The 26833-nt window shown below is 42.1% G+C and overlaps 1 protein-coding gene across 2 annotated transcripts; it reads right to left on the bottom strand.

Annotated features, from left to right (window-relative positions):
- Positions 1-802: 802 nt before the first annotated feature.
- Positions 803-23499, bottom strand: LOC124261171 (phosphatidylinositol 3-kinase regulatory subunit gamma-like). 2 transcript variants are annotated; one of them, XM_046695502.1, is made up of 5 exons: positions 23355-23499; positions 9302-9384; positions 5496-5556; positions 2900-2956; positions 803-1611 (listed from the first exon to the last, which is right to left on the bottom strand). In XM_046695502.1, exons 2-5 carry the CDS (start codon positions 9367-9369, stop codon positions 1453-1455), a joined length of 345 nt encoding a protein of 114 aa, XP_046551458.1. In that variant the 5' UTR covers positions 9370-9384; positions 23355-23499; the 3' UTR covers positions 803-1452. The 2 variants fall into 2 exon arrangements, with proteins under 2 accessions (XP_046551458.1, XP_046551457.1); XM_046695501.1 differs by lacking the exon at positions 23355-23499 and adding an exon at positions 17279-17451.
- Positions 23500-26833: the final 3334 nt, after the last annotated feature.

Below are 26833 nucleotides of genomic sequence, written 5' to 3' on the forward strand. Positions count from 1 at the left end.
ACGAGTCTCTACCGCTAGAAAAGTTTGGCGGTCTGGTACGGACTTGATATTATATCAGTAACATTGTGCGTTACAGAACTACACTGAATAAGCGCAAAAAACACATAACAGGTGTAACCAGTGTGCCAGATGCATTGTGAATCATTTTACGACCTCATCAAACCGGGGCAGTCTGTGACGTCTTATTAAAGGTCATGCTGCCTACACCTCGCCATAAAATATAGAACTACGATGTTATTAAAGTTTAAACTTAAAATTCATTTGTAAATACCATTTTCTTATGAAACAAGGAATTAGAATTCAGTGTAACCATAGTTGTTTATGATGTCTATTTTCACTTTCACACGAGGAAATTCGAATGGGCTGAAAAGTAGGTCATTGTCTGAATAGGTTAATGAGATTCGTGTTTCGGTTCGATGTTAACCGCATCCTTGGTGTTGAGGTCTCCGCCATGACAGAGCTAAGTGAGTGAGCGAGTATGGTTTTACGCCGCTTTTAGTAATATTCCAGCAATATCACGGCGGGGGGCACCAGAAATGGGCTTCACACATTGTACCCCGGTTTTCGGCGTCACGAACGAACGCTTTAACCACTTGGCTACCCCACAGCCCCTTAACAGAAGTGAACTGACTGAGTTTGGTTTTACGCCGCTTTTATATTCCAGCAATATCACGGCGGGGGGCATTAGAAACGGGCTTCACACATCGTACCCTTGATGGGGATTCGAACCCGGGTCTTCGGCGCTTGACAGAGGTGAAGTATCCCTTCCAACACCCTGGCATAAATAAAAACAACGCTGACATAGATAATAAAATGGTTTGTTTTGCTTGCTAAGTGATAATACATGCAAAAGCACAATTATTCGCACTCGAATGACATAATGTCTGTTCTTAATTTATTCCGGGGTATGTTAAATGTGGTTCGAATCCAGGATTCGGTCCGAATATCATCCCTGTTCTTTCAGCATCTTTTCCGTTTGTGTTGTAACCAATATACAAAAAGATCTGCTTAAATGCGGCATTTCTCACACATTAAACCAGCGCCCCTTTAACGTAATTGTGTAAACAAGCGTTGAACCCAACACACCCACTCATGCTAGCCACGATAAGCAGAGACATTGTTCATGGCTCAGTTATTCAATCTTTCATTCTTGGTATTATCTACATCCTTCAAACTATGATGACCAGTCCAGATAATATACATATTCGGGGCCAATTAGCACCGGAGGACAAACCTAAACATGGACAGAATTTATATGCAAGATGAGGGCTGATAAGTTTCATACTTGTGCCCTGGTGACGAATATATTCAACAATATCCTGTTACCTCACTGTGAGAAATCACAGTCACCATGCACGAACCTTGGACTTCCGGTTCCGGTGCATTTCCGGGTAACGAGTCTTTGGAATGACCACAAATATTTAAACTTTTAACACCAGATCCACTTCAGCGTTACCACATCATGTCTGAACTAAACCTTGGGTGGAGTTGAAAAGGAGTTGTTAGGTACACGTTATAATGAGGTAGAAACGTGGTATAGTAATAGTGCAGTAATTCTTCCACCGAGCTGTATACAACTTCATGATTACTCTCCAAGCAGTATTTTCCTTGCTGAAATTAAAGATAAAAACGATATAACCTAAAGTTTGTCGGTTTCAAAGATTTTGTCTAAAATATACTTATGATCTGAAAGATAGTCTACACACCAACGTTTCTTTGTTTATTGCTTGACGTCGCACTCAGCGATATTCCAGCTATGATCGAGTCTGGACCAGACAACCCTGTGATTGACATCATGAGCATCGATCTACGCAACTGGGATACGATGACATGTGTCAACCAAGTCAGCGAGCCTGACCACCCGATCCCGTTAGTCGCATCTTACGACAAGCATGCGTTACTGAAGACCAATATTGCTAATTGCGGCGTAAAAATAAACTCATTCACTCGTACAACAATATCTGGGTATGAAACACTGTTGACCAATCACATGTAATTAATTAATAATGGCATATATACTCGAAAATATATACAATACATTCCCAAGCCATTGACAGCTGAACTTAGCTTTGAATTAATTACTCAGTACATTATACACGTTGTGATGGAATATATCGATATTGATAAACATAATCACTTCGTTAATCAATAAGGACACAGACTATGGCTGACTGTGTTGTTTTCCGCAGAGTGAGTGAGTGAGTTTAGTTTTATTCCGCTTTTAGCAATATGGCAGCAATATCACGACAGGAACACCAGAAATGGGCTTCACACATTGTACCCATGTGGGGAATCGAACCCGGGTCTTCAGCATGACGAGCGAACGCTTTAACGACTAGGCTACCCCATCGCCCCTGGGCTGTTTAGAACTGTCATGGTTTGGATACAGTATGCACTACTGGTCAACAAGGGTTGGAGATGTTTATTACTCGGATGAAGAAGTACACGTGTTGACAGAAGCAGTGTTGATTTTGGTAGATACAGCCCCGTGCAGACAGACGTGATTTGACGTTGTAGACGTCAACGCGTGTCTCTCACACATACCACCCTGAGCTGTCGGTGTGGACATTTACTGGTGTGACACAGACAACAAAGAGTTGGAATTTTATCCACAAAGCGTTCGTAGAACCATATCATTCGTAAGCCTATGGTAAAGTACGGGGTTACGATGGGTCGTAACGCTTCGAACGCTTTGTGGATCGTGACACTGGTAGTGTAAACATCAACGAGGCTCACGCAAAATATCCACAGCTGAAGACGTCGACATTATCGAGTCTCACACAGAAAGTGAGAGCTGGCATGATTTGATATACGTGTAATAATAAACACATTACCCAGCATGCACCCAATAGCTCGAGTTTTCTGGGACTATGTTTCTTGACTGAATAAAAATACTTACTACGTTTTCAATCCTGAATTTTCTTGGCTTATTATCGGCGTAGACGACTAGAACTTTCTGTAACAAACCACAGAATGTATAATCTTTGTGCTATAACCATATCCTACAAAAACGATAAAAAGTATGTAATAAATTCAAATTATTTAACACCACGCAAATGACAACGAAGGCTATATAGAGAATACTACACGAGGTCTCATTACATACGAATTATACGAAACGAGTGTCAGATAACACAATAACAACGCTGTAACATATATACTTGTCATTATTATGCCTCCAGTATTCCAAGTCAAGCAATCAAGCAATGAATATGTCTTTATGTTGTATGGCTTTCCTAAAGTAAAGTACCTTATTACCCACGAGGTCAACGTATGGGTAGTTGCATACTAATCTCGTACGTCACACGAGTGTCGTATCGCGTTGACCTGTGTCGTAACGACTTGACCTGAGATTCTAACGATTAGATTGGATAACCGATGACCTCTCAATTAGGTTACATTCTGACGTAACTATTTTTTCATTCATAACAAACACGTGAATTCATTCATTCTACAACTTAAATGCATTGTGGGAATGTAAACAGTGCGAACGTTGCCGTGTCGCTGTTTATTGTGAGTCGAACTGAGACATTATATCCGTCTAAAAACATAAACGCAATGTTTCCACCAGTGATGTTAGCCGAATGAAGCAACTGGAAACCAAGAAACGAGGTGCTACGGAGTAGTTTACTGTAGGAGGCTGTACGAGGCGATGACAACTGACATGGATCGTGACGTCGGTTACCAAGGCAGTGACGTCATTACAGTGTGACGTCATTACAGTGTGACGTCATGCAAATATTGTACTACAGTACAAAACTCTTCCGCAACCTCTTTATGAAACCGGTTTCGGTTTGAAACCAAAAAACGTAACAAAAATACGCTATTTGTCAATTTAATGCATATAAGACGTGGGTAATAAATAAAATACCACACTTGATCTCATTACACACGAATTATACGAAACTCGTGACCTTCCTATGTTATCTGACCGAGCGAAAGCTCGTTTCGTATAATTCGTATGTAATGAGACCTCGTGTAGTATTCTCTATGTCCCGTCTCGAACAATGAACACGCCGTTCCGTGTTATAGCTTTCGCTCGGTCAGATACCATATCGAATTAAATACCTTTTTTTTTGTTTGATATACAGCGCCTTATCTTTGACGAATTGACATGCGCTTTCCGGGTTGAGAGATTGATTTACATTATATCCTTTCCTCAAGATCGAGCATTTTTATTAAGTACAGATTGAATAGAACGGTGATAACAAGCCAAGGGAAGACGTCGAAACTATCACAGTAAGTCAGATAAAATCGATACCGTAACGAATCGATCGTTAAAATGAAATTAACAAGGTTGATCCAACCTAACAACGTCAACATAACAGGTAATTAAAAATGAATTATTCAAGAAAAACACTTCCTTGGTGCTGAGTGTATTATATAATGAAAGCACTTATTTCCTGCTCAGCTGGGACAAACGGAATAATTTGTGTTGTTTAAATTTAATCGTCGGGGTGTTTATGGGGCTGTAGTTTACAAATGTGTGATCGATTTGTGTTGAAAATATAATATGTCGGTTATATCACGGGGTTTCAGTTCAGTATAAGGGGCGGTTAGGTAGCCTAGCTGTTAAAGTTTCGCTCGTTGTATCGGGTTCGACTCCCCGAGTCATAGTGAGTGAGTGAGTTTAGTTTTACGCCGCACTCAGCAATATTCCAGCTTTATGGCGCCGTTCTGTAAATAATCGAGTCTGGACCAGACAATCCAGTGATGAACAGCATGAGCATTGATCTGCGCAATGGAGAACCGATGACATGTGTCAACCATGTCAGCGAGCCTGACCACCCGATCCCGTTAGTCGCCTCTTACGACAAGCATAGTCGCCTTTTGTGGCAAGCATGGGTTGCTGAAGATCTATTCTACCCCGGATCTTCACGGGTCCCCCGAGTGATAACTAATGTGGTGCTTTTCTTTGGACCTGTTATACTGATAGGGTGGTATCTTGGGGACCTGCCATAACAGACAAGGTGACGTCTTGAGACCGTTCATGACGTCGCATTCAGCAATATTCCAGCTATATGATGGCGGGCTGTTAAACAGTTGTGTCTCTACCAGACAGTCCAGTGATTGACATTATGAGCATGGAGTGAGTGAGTTTGCTTTTACGCCGCTTTTAGCAACATTCCAGCAATATCACGGCGGGGGACACCAGAAATGAGCTTCACACATTGTACCCATGTGGGGAATCGAACCCGGGTCTTCGGCGTGACGAGCGAACGCTTTAACCAATAGGCTACCTCACCGCCCATATGAGCATGGAAGTACGAAATTGGGAAACGATGACATTTCAGCGAGCCTGACCACTCGAGTAATGGCTGCTAAGGACCAATGGTTTGCTTGCCAAGGGCTATGACCTGGGCCCCGTTCCTCAAAGCAATCGTAGCGCTACGATAGTCGTAATTCTATGTTAAAGTATGGGAGTTACGATCATCTTAGCGCTACGATCGCTTTAAAGGAACGGGGCCCAGTATATTAAGTGTATTCCTACTAACATCTCCTTGTGTCCCGTCTCGAACAAGGAACACGCCGTCCTCTGCAAGCTGTCTGATGATGCTGTAACAGAATAACAAAAAATTAGTTTACATAGCTGACCAAACTTATCTTCTGGTTTTACGAACGAATTATCATTTTAACCAAAGACGTATATACGTCTTTGTTTTAACATAAAAAACATGTTCCACCAAAACATGATATATGAGTCATAAGCTATTAGCTTCAGTAACATATGACGTCATCACAATGTGACGTCAACAATTACGTCATGATGCAGTGACAGCAGGGCGTGTCACTGTTCAGTGTGGATCCTTCTGCACTGATGTTTTGCGATCCCGCAGAACTGATGGAAAATCCAGTGGTCGATAGCATGAGCAACGAGTCCTCATTCTGGTTCAGCATGTGGAAACGATTCCTGGTATCTTCCACCGTTATACAACACTCACTCACTCACTCACTCACTCACCCACCAAAACTCACACCCACTCACTCACTCACTGATATAGTGCCGAAGTTGGGAAAAGCTGTATCAGTGTAAAGGGGCTACGACATATGAAATATGACCGTTTTAGTTGTCCATTATTTAATTCACCCCAAAATGAAATTGTATGACACCACCGCATATGAGTTATTTACGACCTGAAGACAAGTTAGTTGTCAGCTGTCCCGATGATGGATAGAGGACTGAAGTATACCTTGGACATCCAACACATCAACACAGACGCATGGCATGCGAGCTCGTTGTCCGCCAACACCTCAGCTGCATACTGAGTGAAGTATTGGCAGTGGGGCTGTAACGATGCATCGAACTATCGATTGATTGCAGTTGTTGAGTCTTCGATAGCAATAATACATGGTAGCAACAAATCACAATCGACGCATCGATAGTTTGTGTGACTATCAATAGTTTAGTATAGTTCCTGTAGAGAAGTCAGTATTATTTGTGCGTGCCAAGTATTCAGATTTACGAAGGAAGTATTTATCATTTATATCAGCACGTGTAAGAGATAAACAAATATTGTCCAGTCTGTTAAATGGTAAAAATATTGATATGATCAAATCTATTGCAATTTATTTAAAACATGTCTTCAATGCAAGAAATGTCACCACCACCACGTGCATATAATTGTAGCAAGTGCATTTGTACTATAGGCCTTTAGGCCCGAAATACTGAATAAAAATGAATCTTAATCTCAGAAGTCAATAACTAGCACGGCCATGAGTGAGTGAGTGAATGAGTATGGTCTTACGCAGCTTTTAGCAATAATCACGGCGGGGTGGGGTGGGGCACCAGAAATGGGCTTCACAAATTGTACCCATGTAGGATTCGAACCCAGGTCTACGGCGTGGCGAGTGAAGGCTTTCATCATCAACATCAAACTTCCCACGTGTCATTGATGTGTGTATGGAACAACAAGGAACTGTTCAGAATTACCCCTGTCATAATGAGTACCAACAATGCGGGTATCAAATTTCCAAATGTATTGAGTTTTTGTACAACCGAGACACTGTTTGAAGCTGGGACACTAACTGGGACACTGTTTAAAAACACTTTCTATTCCACCAGGGCCTCGCCTGTACTGCTTGTAACCCAGTTGACGATTTGTTGCCTGCCTCGAGAATTAGGACGGAAATACACCAGTTGATCAACCTCACTTTTTTGTCCCATCAGGACAGAAGTAATCAAGTTTCAAATAGAAACAATAACCACTGTGGGCTTTATATTTGGCTGCACCGGGTCTTCCTCATCAGGTAGAGAGATATATAAAGCCATTTCGCTTCCTAGTGGATGCATGCTGGACACCCCGTCGCCTACACGGAAGCTGGAGACAGTTTATATTTTCAACACTTGGTATTTAAAATAGTTTTCTCGAAAATAATCTGATTATCTGATTACGAAACTGTAGTGTAACATGGATATGCTTGATGACTAATGGTTATACAGTCGAAATTTTCCTTTGCTTAGAGACCCGTGAAGATCCGGGTTAGAATGAATCTTCAGTAACCCATGCTTGTCGTACGAGGCGACTAACGGGATCGGGTGGTCGGGCTCGCTGGCTTGGTTGACACAAGTCATCGGTTCTTAATTACGCAGTTCGATGCTTATGCTGTTGATCACTGGTTTGTCTGGTCCAGACTTGATTATTTATAGTCCGCCGCCATATAGCTGGAATATTGCTGAGTGCGGCGTAAAACTCACTCACTCACTCCTTTGCTTAGCGGGGCGGTGGGTTTGGCGGTGGTTAAAGCGTTTGCTCGTCACGCCCAAGACGTTAAGGTACGCGGATGAGGTTGGTCGTCGCTCAAGGGTTGGGTCACTGGTTTGCCAAGCCACGCTGAAGACCCGGGTTCGATTCCCCTACATGGGGACAATGTGTGAACTCATTTCTGGTGTCCTCCGCCGTATTATTGCAGGGATATTGCTAAAGGCGGCGTAAAACTAAACTCACTCACTAATTCCTTCCCTTAGTTGGCGTTAGACAAGGAGAAAATCTGTCACCCCTCTTATTTGTTGTTTCTATATTGGAACAATATCCCACTGAAAAGAACTGTGAAAGAAATGATTCCGATACGCAATGCGCAGATAGAGTACAGTACCAATTGGAGAAAGCGGTGTGCGGAACTTTGCCAACAGGTATACTAAGAACTCTGCCCACAACAAATTTTACATGATGAATTTTGCCCACAATATCAATATTCCTTGCGGGCATGAAGAAAGGGACGTCCCAGTCTCTCTGTTCTTCCAGTCTACATGTGGTGCAGGCAAAGGACGTGTTGTTGTGCTGATGCAGGTGTATGTGTGTTAAGTACAGGTCGTAGGGTGTGAGTGTAGGTTATGTCACAGGTGTGCTGCAGTGTGTGTGTGTGTGGTGTGAGGGAGTAGGTTAGAGAGTGAGAGAGTGGGTGCAGATGTGTTTGGGTGCAGGTATGTGTGTAGTCTTGTGTACGTGTACAGGTGTGTGCAGGTGCGTGTGCAGGTGTGTGTTGTGGTGTGGAGCAGGTGTGTATGCAGATGTGCAGGTGTGCAGGTGTCGTAATGTGAATTTGTTTGTGTGTAGGTGTGGGTGCAGGTGTGTTTGTGTGTGAGCAGGTGTATAGGTGTGAGAGCAGGTGTGTAGGTGTGAGTGTAGGTGAGAGTGCAGGTGTGTTTGTGTGTAGGTGTGGGTGCAGATGTGTTTGTGTGTAGGTGTGAGGTGCAAGTTTGTGTGTGTAGGCGTGAGTGCAGATGTGTTTGTGTGTGGGGCAGGTGTGAATGCAAGTGTGTTTGTGTGTAGGTGTGTGCAGATGTGGGTGCAGGTGTGTTTGTGTGTAGGTGTGTAGGTGTGTAGGTGTGTGAAAGCAGGTGTGTAGTGTAGGTGTGAGCAGGTGTGTTTGTGTGTAGGTGTGGGTGCAGATGTGTTTGTGTGTAGGTGCAGGTTTGTTTGTGTGTAGGTGTGAGGTGCAGGAGGTGCAGGTGTGTGTGTGTAGGTGTGTGCAGATGTGTAGGTGTAGGTGCAGGTGTGTTTGTGTGTAGGTGTGAGAGCAGTGTGTGCAAGTGTGTTTGGTGTAGTGAGTGCAGGTGTGTTTGTGTGTAGGTGTGAGTGCAGGTGTGTTTGTGTGTAGGTGTGAGTGCAAGTGTTGTGTAGGTGTAGTAGTATGTGTGTGAGTGCAGGTGTGCATGGTGTGAGTGCAGGTGTGTTTGCGTGTAGGTGTGTTTGGTGTGTGTGTGTGTGCAAGTGTCTGTACAGGTGTGCATGCAGGTACTATATCCGACCTGTCCTGTGTCCCCTGGTGATTGTGCCGTGTATATCTGACCACTACTCACTCATTCGCCTTGTCTCTGTTAGAGCTGTTGTAGTAGATGGCCGCCCAGTAGGAGTGGGAATCCGACATGTTGTCATCACTACTCTGAAAGCCAAGATATAACATTCCATTAAACTGAACTGACTTTGTACATAGTCATGAACGTATGTAACTTCACAAGCACAACAACGCTTCCGTGGCATGACGTCAACCCTCGTTGCTCACAATATCAACCACTGGTTTGTCTGGTCCAGATCCCTGACATGTGCATTAACTGGTACAACAATCTCACTCACCCACAGACATTATATATTAAGATATAATCCTTATGAGATGATAAGCCGTATACGCTCATGATTTGTTATGACTACGGGTTTTAGTGAGTGAGTTAATATGGTTTTACGCCACTTTTAGCAATATTCCAGCAACATCACAGCAGGGGACACTAGAAATGGGCTTCACACACTGCACCCATGTGGGGTATCGAACCCAGACCTTCGGCGTGACGAACGAACGCTTTAACCACGGGGCTACCCCACCGCCCTTACGGATTTTAAATGAAGCTGACAATTACTATCGTAAAATAAATAGATACTTACGATCATACTATCGTGATCTTCACACATTGTTACGTGTTAGCAATTTTAGTAGCGGTAGACATCTTTGTAGGTAAACTGACGTACAAAAAAAAGTACACACGTCATGTTGCTTTGAGAACACGTACAAAATGTTGATGACTTGTAAGTCAATCAAAATTTCAATTATTTTTTTAGAAAATAATTCCCCCCAAACTTCAATCTTGTTGGTTTTGAAAGTTTCTGGATTAGACAGTCCCTAGAAGGCTGGTTGTACCTGCATAAGAACAAAAAGAGAATGATTCGAGACCGTTTTTGTTTCTAATCTTCTTGCCAAGTGCAGTGTGAAAACTTTTACGAATACTATTCTCATCAGCTTCAACTAGATCCCCGCCACCTTCCAACACTGTTCAGGACACTGTAGTTAGGGGCTTGTAACGTTAAAATCTAGTACTAAGACCCCGTTAGTGACAGTATATACCTTGATGGCAGATTTTAGCGTTACAAGCCCCAATGAGTGAGTGAGGGAGGGAGGGAGGGAGTGGGTTAGTGAGCGAGCGAGCGAATATTGCTCCAAGTCGCAATACTGATGCTATTCGTGGCTGTCGCGGATAAGAGATAGGTCTCTGTCAAGACATGTAACCATGACAACAATCAGGACATTCGCCGGGTCACTGACATTAATTCTAGGGTCTGTTAACTGCTGCTGCTGCCACTTATTAGTTCCAGATTCAGTCGCTTGTGTTTACTAGAACAATATAGTCTGTCATACAGACCCTTAAGCAAATATATCCAAGAAAGCCCACGGAAGAATAGAAAATGTGGCAAGTCTAGATTTCCACAGCTTCTGAAAATAAAGAAAGTCCCAGGGCTCCTTTTCATTATAGATTGTATTATTTTTTTATAATATGAACTTTTTTTTCTATAAAATATGTTCATTTCAGAGACTAGTTGTTAGTCTATAGAACAATATAGTTGACTTTCCTCTGCGTGTGTTTGTGACATAGGGAAGGGCTTACCTTTTTGCGAGCACCTGGTCTCACTATTTAATAATGATTTATAGTCACATGATCAAGAGACAGTCGGAATCATACACTCGACTCTTATTTTTAGCAGAGATGTCTTATGAATATGGAAATTCACGCGTTTATATACTTCATATGGTATAGGTGTAAAAAACACACGGGGTTATGCATATAGAAACACAGTACCGCGGAGTATAGTGTGGAGTGTGTAATGTCCGACAGATAGATAATACGTATACACATAAGGATAGAGTGAGTGAGTATAGTTGTACACCGCTTTCCAGCACTATCATAGCGGGGGACACCAGAAATGGGCTTCACATACCATTAGGCTGACACTGTTACACATTCCCGTTAAGGGACAGATTAAAAGTTCTCGCAGGAAGATTGCACTAGGCACACTTCCTAAAGTGAGTGAGTGAGTGTGTGTGGTTTTACGCCGCTTTTAGCAATATTACAGCAATATCACGGAGGAGGCACCAGAAATGGGCTTCACATATGGTACCCATGTGGGGAATCGAACCCGGGCCTTCAGCGTGACGAGCGAACGCTTTAACCACTAGGCTACCCCACCGCCTAATGTAAACCATAAAGTAAACTGATGTTCAAAAGAAAGTACACACCAGGTTTTCGGAAATTATTTAAACAACACAAAACAACCAACAATAAACAACAACAACCCAAAAGAAAAAAACCCTGCAAAACAAACACAGTAAATATTTGTGAAAAGAGTTTGTGACCCACACTTCATCAACATCTCGCAGGTGCGCATCAGTGTATGTGAGCTCTGGTGTTTGTGATCATAAACAAGAACTTTTTTCTTTGGTGCTGACGAGGAGGCGGAAATATTATTCCTCAAGCTAGAGTTAAAAGTAAGGACGGACCGCTCCTCGATCTACTGACCTCCAGCTGACGTTCTCCTGGGTGTCCCTGTATCTAGTTTCTAGGAATCTGCCTATCACACCCTACTCGGATATCCTGTTTAGCTGGCAACACACTCAATGTTACCTGTGAATCAGCGTTAAATGAAGGAAATATTACTGTTATATTGCGGACGATATTGGGCGTGTACGCGAGTAAGGTTATACGCAGCTTTTAGCAATATTCCAGCAATATCACGGAGGGGGAGGTTTCACACATTGTACCCATGTGGGGAATCGAACCCGGGTTTTTAGCGTTACGAGCAAATGCTTTAACCACTAGGCTACCCAACCGCCCCGGACGATATTGGTGGAATAGTGCTAAATGCATCGTAAAACAACACTCGCTCAGCTATGCGATAGACGAATTTTTAAAGTGAAGGCTCGTGTCAACTGAAGGCCTAAGTTCGAATCCTATAGTTATGAAACCCTTTTATTGTGTAATTGTGTTTGCGTGTAATTTTGGACGGACGTGTTACGCGCCGCCCTATTTCAGTAATTTCAGCGGGTGATACCATAAATAGGCTTCACGTAATGAAATCATGTGTGGAGTAGAACCCTTTGGCGTCATGAACAAACACTTTAACCACCAGGCAACCCAACCATCCTGTAAATACTTGCAGTACTCGAACATTATAAGGAGCCCACAGTTCGAATCACACACGACGCTAAGATCATTGATAAACATTACGGTCAAACTGGATGGTAAAGAGAGGAAAAAAGTACACAGCACCAGGAAGTGGTAACTAGAAAACAGCTATAAACAGTACATGTAATTTCAGTTACATTCGGTCGGATCAATTTTCCCTTATTCAAGTGTAAAGACGAGGAAGTGTGGTGATCACAATAGTCTGAGAAGATTACAAACACAGATAGTTTAGTGGGTGGGTGTTCCTTCTTAAAATCATCATCACCTCCCACCAAAAAAACCCAAACAAAAACAACAACAAAAAAACAACAAAAAAAACAACAACAAAAACAAAACAACAAAAAACAAACAAAACAACAACAAAAAACATAAACAAAACAAACAAAACAACAACAACAACAACAAAAACCCACCCACTCACCCACCCTAACCATAAATTATGAAGGGTCTCTTAGCGTGATGTTAGGGTAGCCTTGTGGGTAAAGGGTTCGCACGTCACGCCTAAGATGGGTTCCCCACTATATATGAAGCACAATTGCTGGTGTCCCCCGCCGTGATATTACTGGGAGATTACTGAAAGCAGAATTAAAGGATACACCTTACAATCTTGTTTCAGGCAAACCAGGGTCTCAGTAATTGGCTTCGGGATGGATGTACGAATTCTCCCGATCTTATCCAAGCCATACTACCCTGCTGTCGCCACTACCATGCACCCTTACTTCAGTCAAACACCCCTACATCAATCCAACATCAATACCATTCACCCCTATATATCAGTCCAGCACCCTTATATCAGTACAAACCACTACAATTCACCCCTATATATCAGTCCAGCACCCCTATATCAGTACAAAACCCCTACCATTCACCCCTATATACCAGTCCAGCACCCTATATCAGTACAAAACCCCTACCATTCACCCCTATATATCAGTCCAGCACTCTATATCAGTACAAAACCCCTACCATTCACCTCTATATATCAGTCCAGCACCCTATATCAGTACAACTCCTACCATTCACCCCTATATATCAGTCCAGCACCCCTATGTCAGTACAAAACCCTACCATTCACCCCTATATACCAGTCCAGCACCCTATATCAGTACAAAACCCCTACCATTCACCCCTATATGTCAGTCCAGAACCTTATATCAGTACAACTCCTACCATTCACCTCTATATATCAGTCCAGCACCCCTATATCAGTCCAGCACCACTACCATTCACCTCTATATATCAGTCCAGCACCCTATATAACTACAACTCCTACCATTCACCTCTATATATCAGTCCAGCACCCTATATCTGTACAACCCATACCATTCACCCCTATATATCAGTCCAGTACCCATATATCACTACCAAACCCCTACCATTCACCCATAGATCAGTACAAAAACCCTACCATTCACCCCTATATATCAGTCCAGCACCCTATATCAGTACAAAACCCCTACCATTCACCCCTATATATCAGTCCAGCACCCTATATCAGTACAAAACCCCTACCATTCACCCCTATATATCAGTCCAGCACCCTATATCAGTAGAAAACCCCTACCATTCACCCCTATATATCAGTCCAACACCCCATATCAGTTCAGAACCCCTACCATGCACCTCTCTATATATCAGTAGCACCCCATATCAGTCAAAGCACCCCTATATATCAGTCCAGCACCCTATATCAGTACAAACCCCTACCATTCACCCCTATATATCAGTCCAGCACCCTATATCAGTACAAAACCTACCATTCACCCCTATATATCAGTCCAGCACCCTATATCAGTACAAAACCCCTACCATTCACCCCTATATATCAGTCCAGCACCCCTATATCAGTACAAAACCCCTACCATTCACCTCTATATATCAGTCCAGCACCCTATATCAGTACAAAACCCCTACCATTCACCCTATATATCAGTCCAGCACCCTATATCAGTACAAAACCCCTACCATTCACCCTTATATATCAGTCCAGCACCCTATATATCACTAAAAAACCCCTACCATTCACCCATATATCAGTACAAAACCCTACCATTCACCCCTATATATCAGTCCAGCACCCTATATCAGTACAAAACCCCTACCATTCACCCCTATATATCAGTCCAGCACCCTATATCAGTACAAACCCCTACCATTCACCCCTATATATCAGTCCAGCACCCTATATCAGTACAAAACCCCTACCATTCACCCCTATATATCAGTCCAGCACCCCTATATCAGTACAACTCCTACCATTCACCCTCTATATATCAGTCCAGCACCCTATTTAACTACAACTCCTACCATTCATCTCTATATATCAGTCCAGCACCCTATATCAGTACAACTCCCCTACCATTCACCCTATATATCAGTCCAGCACCCTATATCAGTACAAAACCCCTACCATTCACCCTATATATAAGTCCAGCACCATATCAGTACAACCCCTACCATTCACCCTTTATATCAGTCCAGCACCCTATATCAGTCCAGCACTTCCTACCATTCACCTCTATATATCAGTCCAGCACCCTATATCAGTACAAAAACCTTACCATTCACCTATATATCAGTCCAGCACCCTATATCAGTACAACTCCCCTACCATTCACCCCTATATATATCAGTCCAGCACCACTAAAACCTACCATTCACCCATATATCAGTACAAAACCCCTACCATTCACCCCTATATATCAGTCCAGCACCCTATATCAGTACAAAACCCTACCATTCACCCCTATATATCAGTCCAGCACCCCTATATCAGTACAAAACCCCTACCATTCACCCCTATATATCAGTCCAGCACCCCTATATCAGTACAAAACCCCTACCATTCACCCTATATATATCAGTCCAGCACCCTATATCAGTACAAAACACTACCATTCACCCCTATATACCAGTCCAGCACCCTATATCAGTACAAAACCCCTACCATTCACCCCTATATATCAGTACCACCATTCCCTATATATCAGTCCAGCACCCCTATATCAGTACAACCCCTACCATTCACCCCTATATATCAGTCCAGCACCCATATATCAGTACAAAACCCCTACCATTCACCCATATATCAGTACAAAACCCCTACCATTCACCCCCCTATATATCAGTCCAGCACCCTATATATCAGTACAAAACCCTACCATTCACCCTATATATCAGTCCAGCACCCCCTATATCAGTACAAAACCCTACCATTCACCCTTTATATCAGTCCAGCACCCTATATCAGTACAACCCCCTACCATTCACCCCCTATATATCAGTCCAGCACCCTATATCAGTACAAATACTAACTCCTACCATTCACCCCTATATCAGTACAACTCCTACCATTCACCTCTATATATCAGTCCAGCACCCTATATCAGTACAAAACTCCTACCATTCACCCCTATATGTCAGTCCAGCACCCCTATATCAGTACAAAACCCCTACCATTCACCTCTATATATAAGTCCAGCACCCCTATATCAGTACAAAACCCCTACCATTCACCCCTATATATCAGTCCAGCACCCTATATCAGTACAAACTCCTACCATTCACCTCTATATATCAGTCCAGCACCCTATATCAGTACAAAACTCCTACCATTCACCTCTATATATCAGTCCAGCACCCTATATCAGTACAAAACTCCTACCATTCACCCTCTATATATCAGTCCAGCACCCTATATCAGTACAAAACCCTACCATTCACCTCTATATATAAGTCCAGCACCCCTATATCAGTACAAAACCCCTACCATTCACCCCTATATATCAGTCCAGCACCCTATATCAGTACAAAACCCTACCATTCACCTCTATATATCAGTCCAGCACCCTATATCAGTACAAACCCCTACCATTCACCCCTATATATCAGTCCAGCACCCTATATCAGTACAAAACTCCTACCATGCACCTCTATATATCAGTCCAGCACCTCTATATATCAGTACAAAACCCTACCATTCACCTCATATCAGTCCAGCACTATGATCAGTACAAAACCCCTACCATTCACCCCTATATATCAGTCCAGCACCCTATATCAGTACAAAACCCCTACCATTCACCTCTATATATCAGTCCAGCACCCTATATCAGTACAACCCCTACCATGCACCTCTATATATCAGTCCGGCACCCCTATATCAGTACAAAACCCCTACCATTCATCCCTTTATCAGTACAAAAACCCTACCATTCACCCCTATATATCAGTCCAGCACCCTATATCAGTACAAAAAACCTTACCATTCACCTCTATATATCAGTCCAGCACCCTATATCAGTACAGAACCCCTACCATTCACCTCTATATATCAGTCCAGCACCCTATATCAGTACAGAACCCCTACCCGGTAACTCTCTCTGGTCAACATGTCAACCACCGCAGTCCACGGCCGTATCTAACACCCCATCCTGCCGTCAGTCCACCACGCCATCAAAGGCCCAAAACCTCAAACACGCACCATTGGCGGATCCAGGGTAGGGGGTGGGGGTGGGGTGTTTGTTGTTTCAGGGGGTTTAAACCCCCCACCCACCTCCACCCCCCGCCTATGCGCACCAACCCTGAAAATGATTAAAATGTATACCCCTAGTCTGTCTCACAGTCTCTGAACGACATTAATTTCCTTACAGCCAAGCCCTCTCTGCAGGCTAAAGCCCTAAATAAAGCAAGTCTAGATTTCCTCAGGTTCAGGAATCTCTGGTCTCCCTGGGGCTCCTTTTCAATTTAAATGGGCTTGTTTGTTACTATCAAAATTATATATATATTCAGAGACTAAGCCTTAGTCTAGTATACCCCCTGCACACCTACCTTAACTCCATTAGCGTGCATGATCAGTCATGCTAATTTTAGACATTTAGAATGTTCTCAGCCTATCTTGACCCCTACACGAGTGTTCTCACTGAAGGACCTACCTTCAGTTGGGTTACCACGACCAGTTGTGACATTCCCCGTGACTGGCCGAATCGCCACGGAACGGGACGCGTGTTATCGAATACAGAAGTGTCTCACAGTCTCTGAACCACATTATTTCCACTTCCGCCAAGTCCTTTCCAAAGACCATAAATGAAGCAAGTCTAGACTTCCCAAGGCTCTGAATCTCCCATCTCACTGGGGCTTGTTTTCAGTTTAAATGCAATTACTTGCTTCTGTCAAAATTATATAAATATACTACCCATCAAAAGTTTAGACTCACTAGTGTAAATGTAGCCACTTACTTGTCCACTGTTCTAAACTAGCTTTTTGCAAAATATTCCATACTGTTTAAAGGTACTGTTTAGTTATGAACTGGTGTATTGTAAAACATATTCGTAACATTGAAAAGATTATTGTCATGAGTTCAGTAAATGATTAAAATCTGTGAAAATTGGCGAATTCTTAACAAAACTTTACACCAAAACGAATCTGTTCACATGCACGACATTTGCTCATGCCTTTCGCAATTTGAAGCATCATCCTTGTGCAATTCATCTGCATAAGGTTTTCAGTTGGTTCCCCCAAGTTGGTGGAGAAATTCATCTTCGATGTAACCACATACATATACATAACATATAGTGAGTGCTTTAAGTCAGTCTAAACTTTTGATGGGTAGTATATATTCAGAGACTTTAGCTTAGTCTACAGCAGCGACCATAAACCGGTACATGGTCTGCGGTCTACAGTGAAAGATGCATTGATGCGAAGTATGCATTGACATTAGGACGCTGAAATATCAAGAAAGGATCTGTACGAGTTTCCAAAACATTCATGAAACACACCCACACCCGTTATACTTGTTGAGCAGGTCTCCGATGAGTTGTGAATGTAAACAATGCAAAACAGAAACACAGAATAGAAACACCATGTAATGGCGCTACAAGGTATAAGCTTGTTGATCTGATTCAAAGCGCTATCGCCCAACAGGAAATATTACCTGGACACCAGTAGATATATGCGAACTAAAGAGATTTAAGTGAGTAAGTTGAATTCAACTTTGAACAATATTCTAGTGATTACACGAGGCGTCAGCTAAATTAAATTAAATTAAATTAAATTAAATTAAATTAAATTAAAGTGGTTTAAAGTCCAAGGTGACACAGGTCAGACGTGAAACCCACGACCACGGGTATGGTGTTGGGATTCGAACACACAGGGTTCCGGTGTACCCAAGGAACGTAAGTCCATTGAAGGGATTAGATATCTTCATACGAATGAACATTTCACTGTTTTAACACATGCTAGTGTTAGACAGTAAATGCATAAGTCAATCCAGTGATGGACACTAGGAGCAAACTTCCATGTACGCAATAAGAATACCGTATCGACCAGCGTCCGGACCAGACAATCCAGTGATCAGCAGGATGAGCATCGATCTACGCAATTAGGATACGATGAAATGTGTCGACCAAGTCAGCGAGTCCGACCGCCTGATCCCGTTAGTCGGATCTTGCGACAATCACAGGTTGCTGATGGCGAAATTTTAGACAGATCTTCATATGTAACTGATAAATTGAATCGATCAGTAAACAGACATGTTAAGAAGATTTTCACCAGATGTGTTTATAAAAATGATTAGAAATTATATTAGAAGATGATTTTATTACAGGTAAGTTGAAACAGTATAAACACATAGTAACAATATCTTAGGAAAGCTTCTTGCACGTTTCTGTTAATTTGTAAGCGACCATTCTGATCATTTAGCGATACGTGTGTAATTATTCATGAGGCGAGTCAACAACTATTTTGATTAAGTTGAAAGTCCTTTGTCACACATTACTACAAACTCTTCTTTCGTACGAACCCTCAGCCTCGGGCCTCTCGCGTGTTCAATTCAACGGCGGTCATTCGTAACCTTTCTTGAAACAGTACGCTCTATTAAATGCATGCAAGCATTTATCTTATTCCAAAATCGAGAACTCGATCGCCGTATCGCTGTGCATGAACAGTGGAATATACACCGGTGGTGTGGCGATTAAACGAGTTATCGCCGATACGATATATCGGTGTGCGATACTCTAACACTGACATAAGAGTGTGTGTATTGTTTTGTGACAGTTTCAACTGGATTTGAGTGACATCATTTGTTTGTTTGTTGTTTACCGCCGCAATATACCAGCTATATGACGGCTGGACCAGACAATCCAGTGATCATTACCATCGATCTATGCAACTGGGACAAGTGTCACCCAAGTCAGCAAACCACCCGATCCCGTTAGTCGCCTCTTACGACATGCATAGGTTGTTGAAGACCAATTCTAACATGGATCTTCAAGGGTGGAGACGAGAATGGTTTGCTGAAGACCAATTATAATCCGGATCTTCACAGGGGAGACAAGCATGGGTTGCTGAAAACCAAGTCTAACCCGGATCTTTACAGGTCTCAGTGACATCACCGCCACTTGGTTTAACAATCCATTCAATTTCCAAGAAGATTACGATATCCAAGATATTTTTATGGATTAAACTTCTTTTTAATTTCCCTCACGACGTTTCGAGACCATTCCAGGTCCCTTCATCAGGTGAACTCTGATGAAGGGACCTGGAATGGTCTCGAAACGTCGTGAGGGAATTTAAAAAGAAGTTTAATCAATAAAAATATCTTGGACATCAATGTACAACTTCTAAATGCCACTGAAAGACAAGATTACAACAGGTGAAGTTACGTATATCTTCCACGTCGTGATACAACTGTTAGTAACAGCGGAATAAAACTACATTCATTCCTCCAAATCTTCCAGTTGAACATATATTTATCTTCCTGTCACTATATATGAGGCACATAGATCTATATTATCGTCATGTTATTTATTTCCATTGTCTCGGATAAAAGAAACATGGGTGGAGCAGTGGTCCAAGTGGTCTAAATCGCCATAGCGAGGGCCTGGTATTTCCAGGAACCAACAGTATGGATCTCGCGCTGACTTCGTTTCCAGGTTTGTCAGCTTTGTACCCGTGCTCGGGAGTTTCATAGAACTCTGTAAACGTGAGATCTGCATGACTTCGGGATTTTCTCCGAAATCAACCAGATTCGCTGTGATGTTACTGAAGTGCTGTTCCAAGAAGCGTACTGAAACACATGCCTTCCGTGTTCGGTTTTTTAATGAACAAAGCCAGTGGCAAGGAAACAAACACTGCAGCGAAATCCGTTCCCAATACGCCCCATTGAATACAAATACACAAAAAACAAGAACAAAAGTGAAACAGACATAATTAACACGCGTGGAACAGACACAACACACGTGAAACAGACATAACACATGTGAAACAGACATAATTAACACGCATGGAACAGACACAACACACGTGAAACAGACACAACACCAATAAAACGGACACAACACATGAAACAGATACAACAAACAGACACTACTCCTGTGAAACAGACACAACAGATTTGAAACAGACACAACACATGTGAAACAGACATAACACATGTGAAACAGACATAATTAACACGCATGGAACAGACACAACACATGTGAAACAGACATAATTAACACGCATGGAACAGACACAACACACGTGAAACAGACACAACACATCTGAAACAGACATAACACATGTGAAACAGACATAATTAACACGCATGGAACAGACACAACACACGTGAAACAGACACAACAGATGTGAAACAGACACAACACATGTGAAACAGACATAACACATGTGAAACAGACATAATTAACACGCATGGAACAGACACAACACACGTGACAAACACATGTGGAACAGACACAACACACAGACATAATTAACACGCATGGAACAGACACAACACATGTGAAACAGACACAACACATGTGAAACAGACATAACACATTTGAAACAGACATAATTAACACGCATGGAACAGACACAACACACGTGAAACAGACACAACAGATGTGAAACAGACACAACACATGTGAAACAGACATAACACATGTGAAACAGACATAATTAACACGCATGGAACAGACACAACACACGTGAAACAGACACAACACACGTGAAACAGACATAATTAACACGCATGGAACAGACACAACACACGTGAAACAGACATAATTAACACGCATGGAACAGACACAACACACGTGAAACAGACATAATTAACACGCATGGAACAGACACAACACATGTGAAACAGACACAACACACGTGAAACAGACATAATTAACACGCATGGAACAGACACAACACACGTGAAACAGACACAACACATGTGAAACAGACACAACACATGTGAAACAGACATAACACATGTGAAACAGACATAATTAACACGCATGGAACAGACACAACACATGTGAAACAGACACAACACATGAAACAGACATAACACATGTGAAACAGACACAACACGCATGTGAAACAGACACAACACATGTGAAACAGACACAACACACGTGAAACAGACATAATTAACACGCATGGAACAGACACAACACATGTGAAACAGACACAACACACGTGAAACAGACATAATTAACACGCATGGAACAGAATGGAAATTAGACACAACACATGTGGAAACAGACACAACACATGTGAAACAGACACAACACACGTGAAACAGACATAACACATGTGAGACATAACACAACACATAATTAACACGTGGAACAGACACAACACATGAAACAGACACAACACATGTGAAACAGACATAACACACGTGAAACAGACATAACACATGTTAACACGCATGGAACAGACACAACACACGTGAAACAGACACAACACATGAAACAGATAAACAGACACTAACTCACGTGTGAAACAGACACAAACACATGTGAAACAGACACAACACATGTGGAACAGACATAATTAACACGCATGGAACAGACACAACACATGTGAAACAGACACAACGCCCATAAAACGGACACAACACATGAAACAGATACAACAGACACTACTCCTGTGAAACAGACACAACACATGTGAAACAGACACAACACATCTGAAACAGACATAACACATGTGAAACAGACATAATTAACACGCATGGAACAGACACAACACATGTGAAACAGACACAACACATGTGAAACAGACATAACACACGTGAAACAGACATAATTAACACGCATGGAACAGACACAACACACGTGAAACAGACACAACACATGTGAAACAGACATAACACATGTGAAACAGACATAATTAACACGCATGGAACAGACACAACACACGTGAAACAGACACAACACATGTGAAACAGACATAAAACAAACAGACATAAACAGACAACACACGTGAAACAGACATAACACACGTGAAACAGATACAACAAACAGACACTACTCCTGTGAAACAGACACAACAGATGTGAAACACATAAGACTTGAAACACACAGAACACACGTAACAGACACAACAGATGTGAAACAGACACTACTCCTGTGAAAGAGACACAACAAACGTGAAACAGACACAACATGCATGAAACAGACACAAGACATGACACACATGTTTAAGTCGTGACGCACAAACACGACCCATGTTAAGCTGACATAACCCACATAGCCTGCGTGCATTTACTGTTAAACACATTCTATTGACATAAACACAGACGTCCATACATCTCTATATCTAAACACACAAGCGTTGACACGTTAACCAACTTTACTCTAACGTCAAGAGATCATGAAATACGTATAATCCTCGTCTGTAAAACAAAATACAACAACGTCTCACCATAATGGATATTTTAACAAACCCAACACAAGTCATGTCAAACACCCAGTATTCAGTCGAGCGAAACCCGGGTCTCAACACAGGGTTCAACTGAATAACTCTCATGCTTGACAAGATAAGTGGGGCTTGGCCTCGCTCCCCTCTGCCCCCGACTGAATATCTTGCCCTTAATAAAACCAGAATGCCAAGAACCTTCAAGTAAACGAATAAATATTCTACTTACCTAAAGATATCTCATAATCGTCTCCGCGATAGACTGGCCTATATCTCCCAGTAAGGAAGTTGTGCCTACTCGATTTGAATAGTGAATAGTGAATGAGCGCCGATATTGAATATACTGTGATGAGTTGTCTCCCTTGATACATCGTGTCTTCATTTTGTTCAAGTGACAGTGCAGCGCCATAGTGACAAGGCGTGGCCATTGGTTGTGACGTCTTATGGCTGAACACAGGGTGTGTCGGACACTGCAAGACGTGAATCACCTGTCGGGATCCTGAATCCTGAATCCTGAATGATCTAATGTTGAAGCTAGTCGGATATTTGCGGATGTAGCTTATTGCTGGTCAATTTGGCTCAGCTTTGTTTATTCCAGCTATATGACGGCGGTCTGTAAAGAGTCGAATCTGGACCAGACAATCCAGTGATCAATATCATGAGCATCGATCTACACAACTGGGATACGATGACATGCGTCAACCAAGTCCGCAAGCCTGACCGCTTTTTACGACAAGCATGCTTTGCTGAAGACCAACTCTGACCCAGCTTTCTACACAGCATTTTAGTTCTCGAGATTAGCCCAGACAAATCAGTGATCGATATTATGAGCATCCATGTATAGTTCATATATCGGGGACAACAGAATACTGGGGTCTAATGGGCTGTCATTGAATCGACGATGAATAATACCATGTAGGTGGGGTTCGAGTCGCCACGGCGTGGATTATTGCTCATGTTATCGACCACTAGTTCGCCCCAAACGTGTCGAAACTTCCCATGTCGCGATACAGCTTGACGTTATCAAATGCTGAACATGGTTGCGTGTGTATTAAACATCACTTTTTCTCAAACTAAATTACTGGTACAGTGAGTGAGTGAGTGAGTATGGTTTTATGCCGCTTGTATCAATATCACGGCGGGGGACACTAGAAATGGGCTTTACACATTGCAACCACGCGGGGAGCGAACGCATTAACCACTAGGCTACCCCACCGCCCAGTATAATGAGATACATAGTGTCGTTTCTGATACATGATTTCGTCTGCAATACTAGCTTCTCAGGCTGCTTATTTAAACATAGCACACAAGATAAACAAATCAATTTACATGCCTCCACCCATTCTGTCAACAAGTATTGAAATACACCGGCAAAAACGTAGCTTTTCAAATGCCATGGAATCACTTAAATAATCTATCACGAGGGGGGTTTAAATTTATCTGAAGGTGTTTGTGTATGCATTGAAATTCTATACAATGTTGTAAGCACTTGTTCTGGTTCAGGTCTAGTCTGTCTCACAGTCCCTGAACCACAATATTTTCCCCTTCCGCCTAGCCCTCCCTGCAATGCTAAATCCCTAAATGAAGCAAGTCTATATTTCCTCAGGTTCTGAATCTCCCATCTCACTAGGGATCCTTTTCAATTTAAATGAAATTTAATTATTTGGATTTTTTTTAATCAAAATTAAATATATTCAGAAATTAAGCGAAGTCTACTTCAGGTCCTAAGCACTGGATAAAGTCAAACGTTATGTGTGCACTCATTGTGATACGGGTCTATCTAACTTCCTCATTAGATGAAATAATGTGTTTCACTTTCTGAAAGGAAACGTATTCGGACTTATACAGTGAAACATTTCCGTATGCCCTCTTGTGTATAGGGGTCCGCTTGAAGATAATGTGTCACCCGTGAAGCTCCGGGTTAGAATTGGTCTTCAGCAACTCATGCTTGTCGTAAGTGGCGACTAACAGGATCGTGTGGTCAGGCTCGCTGACTTGGTTGACACATGTCATCATATCCCAAATGCGTAGATCGATGCTCATGCTGTTGATCACTGGATTATCTGATCCAGACTCGATTATTTACAGCCCGCTGGAATATTGCTGAGTGCGGCGTAAAACAACATGATGCTTGTACAACATACGGGTGCTTGTGTAATAAGGGTCAAGGGGTCAAGGGTCAAGGGGTAAGGGTCAACCTTTCCAGTTGAAACTATAATTGTGAAGATAATGAAATCTTTCCAATATCACATTTTTGATGTTTGTGCAAATCGACTCATGATTATAAAACATTTACAAATCAGAAACATCCGACTTCGACTTAAATGGGGTGTATTATAAAAGATCCGTCTATGAATTTAACCAATATCCAGTCTAACACCGTTGTGTCGAAGTTGAAGGCACCTAAGTAAAAACACTAAACTACGTTTATACCGAACCGACGCATATGACAAACTGGGTTTGGTCACGGCGACTTGCTGTATACTTGAGTCGAAATTCGTGTGACCAACTACGGTTGTAACGAACCGAACTACAATTAGCCGACCCTGAGTTCGTTATAACCATCGGTTACTGTATTTCGAGTTATCCAAGGTTTGGCAGAACCGCAAATTGTGATTAAATTAGGAATCAATTGGGGACGAAGCATTTACTTCGAGACAAATGTAATCACGATACAAAGGGGATTGTATGAATTATTGATTTAGGATTTTCGGTTCAAATGTTAAGTTTAAATTAGCCCTTTTCAATAAAACTTACCAACTGATACATGATAGAAAGCAATTTTATTGTAGTTTTCTTTAAGGAATTCTGATTAGACTGTGAGTGGGCTACCATTGTTGAAGTCTTTACTATTGAGTATAATCTTTAAGTCTCTGGGGGTTTCAGAATAGGGCGTCCATTGTGTTCTCCGACCCGTAAAGGTCCGGTTAGAATTGATCTTGAGTAACCCATGGGATCGGGTTGTCAGGCTCGCTGACTTGGTTGACACATGTCATCGGTTCCCAATTGCGCAGATCAATGCTCATGCTGTTGATCACTGGGTCGTGTGGTCTAAAATCGATTATTTACAGACCGCCGCCACATAGCTGGAATATTGCTGAGAGTGGCGTAAAACTGAACTCACTCACCCACTCACTCACTCCTGGCTATAGTCTGTTTGGGTCAAAATGATACCAGTGATTACTCCAAACAAGTTCATGATCAAACATTCATTTCAACGCAGAATGTAATGAAAACATCAGACCAACTCTGAAAAGGATTTATAACGTTTGTCTCAAAATAAAAGAGTTACTTGACAAACAATCATCACTTTGTTTTGATTTTCCGTGTAAAGTTTTACGAGGGTAAAGTGGGGGAGACCGGGGTCAATTGTAACACGGGGCAATTGTAACAAGGGCGATTACTCTAAACGTTTTCGCTCAAGCATAGTGTAGGTGAGTAGAGTTATTTCCCTTTACTTTCCTACGGTACACATCCAAGCGTTTTTCAGCTGCTCGCTCATGGCGAGATACAGTTGACGAAGAATCGTTTTTAACATAGGAAAGTAAAATTTTGAAGTAGAAATATTTGAGAAGCCCAAAGTTGTTAACGTGTGACGTGGCATGAAATATGGCTACTACCATCGGGGGCAATTGTAACACTGTGTTACAATTGCCCCCATGTAATTTTTCCCTTGTGTTATGATAATAAGACAAATTATGATGAAGG

Source organism: Haliotis rubra, unplaced genomic scaffold (genome assembly GCF_003918875.1).
Source record: "Haliotis rubra isolate DU_JTF1 unplaced genomic scaffold, ASM391887v1 Scf79, whole genome shotgun sequence".
In the NCBI taxonomy this organism is placed as follows: Eukaryota; Metazoa; Mollusca; class Gastropoda; order Lepetellida; family Haliotidae; genus Haliotis; species Haliotis rubra.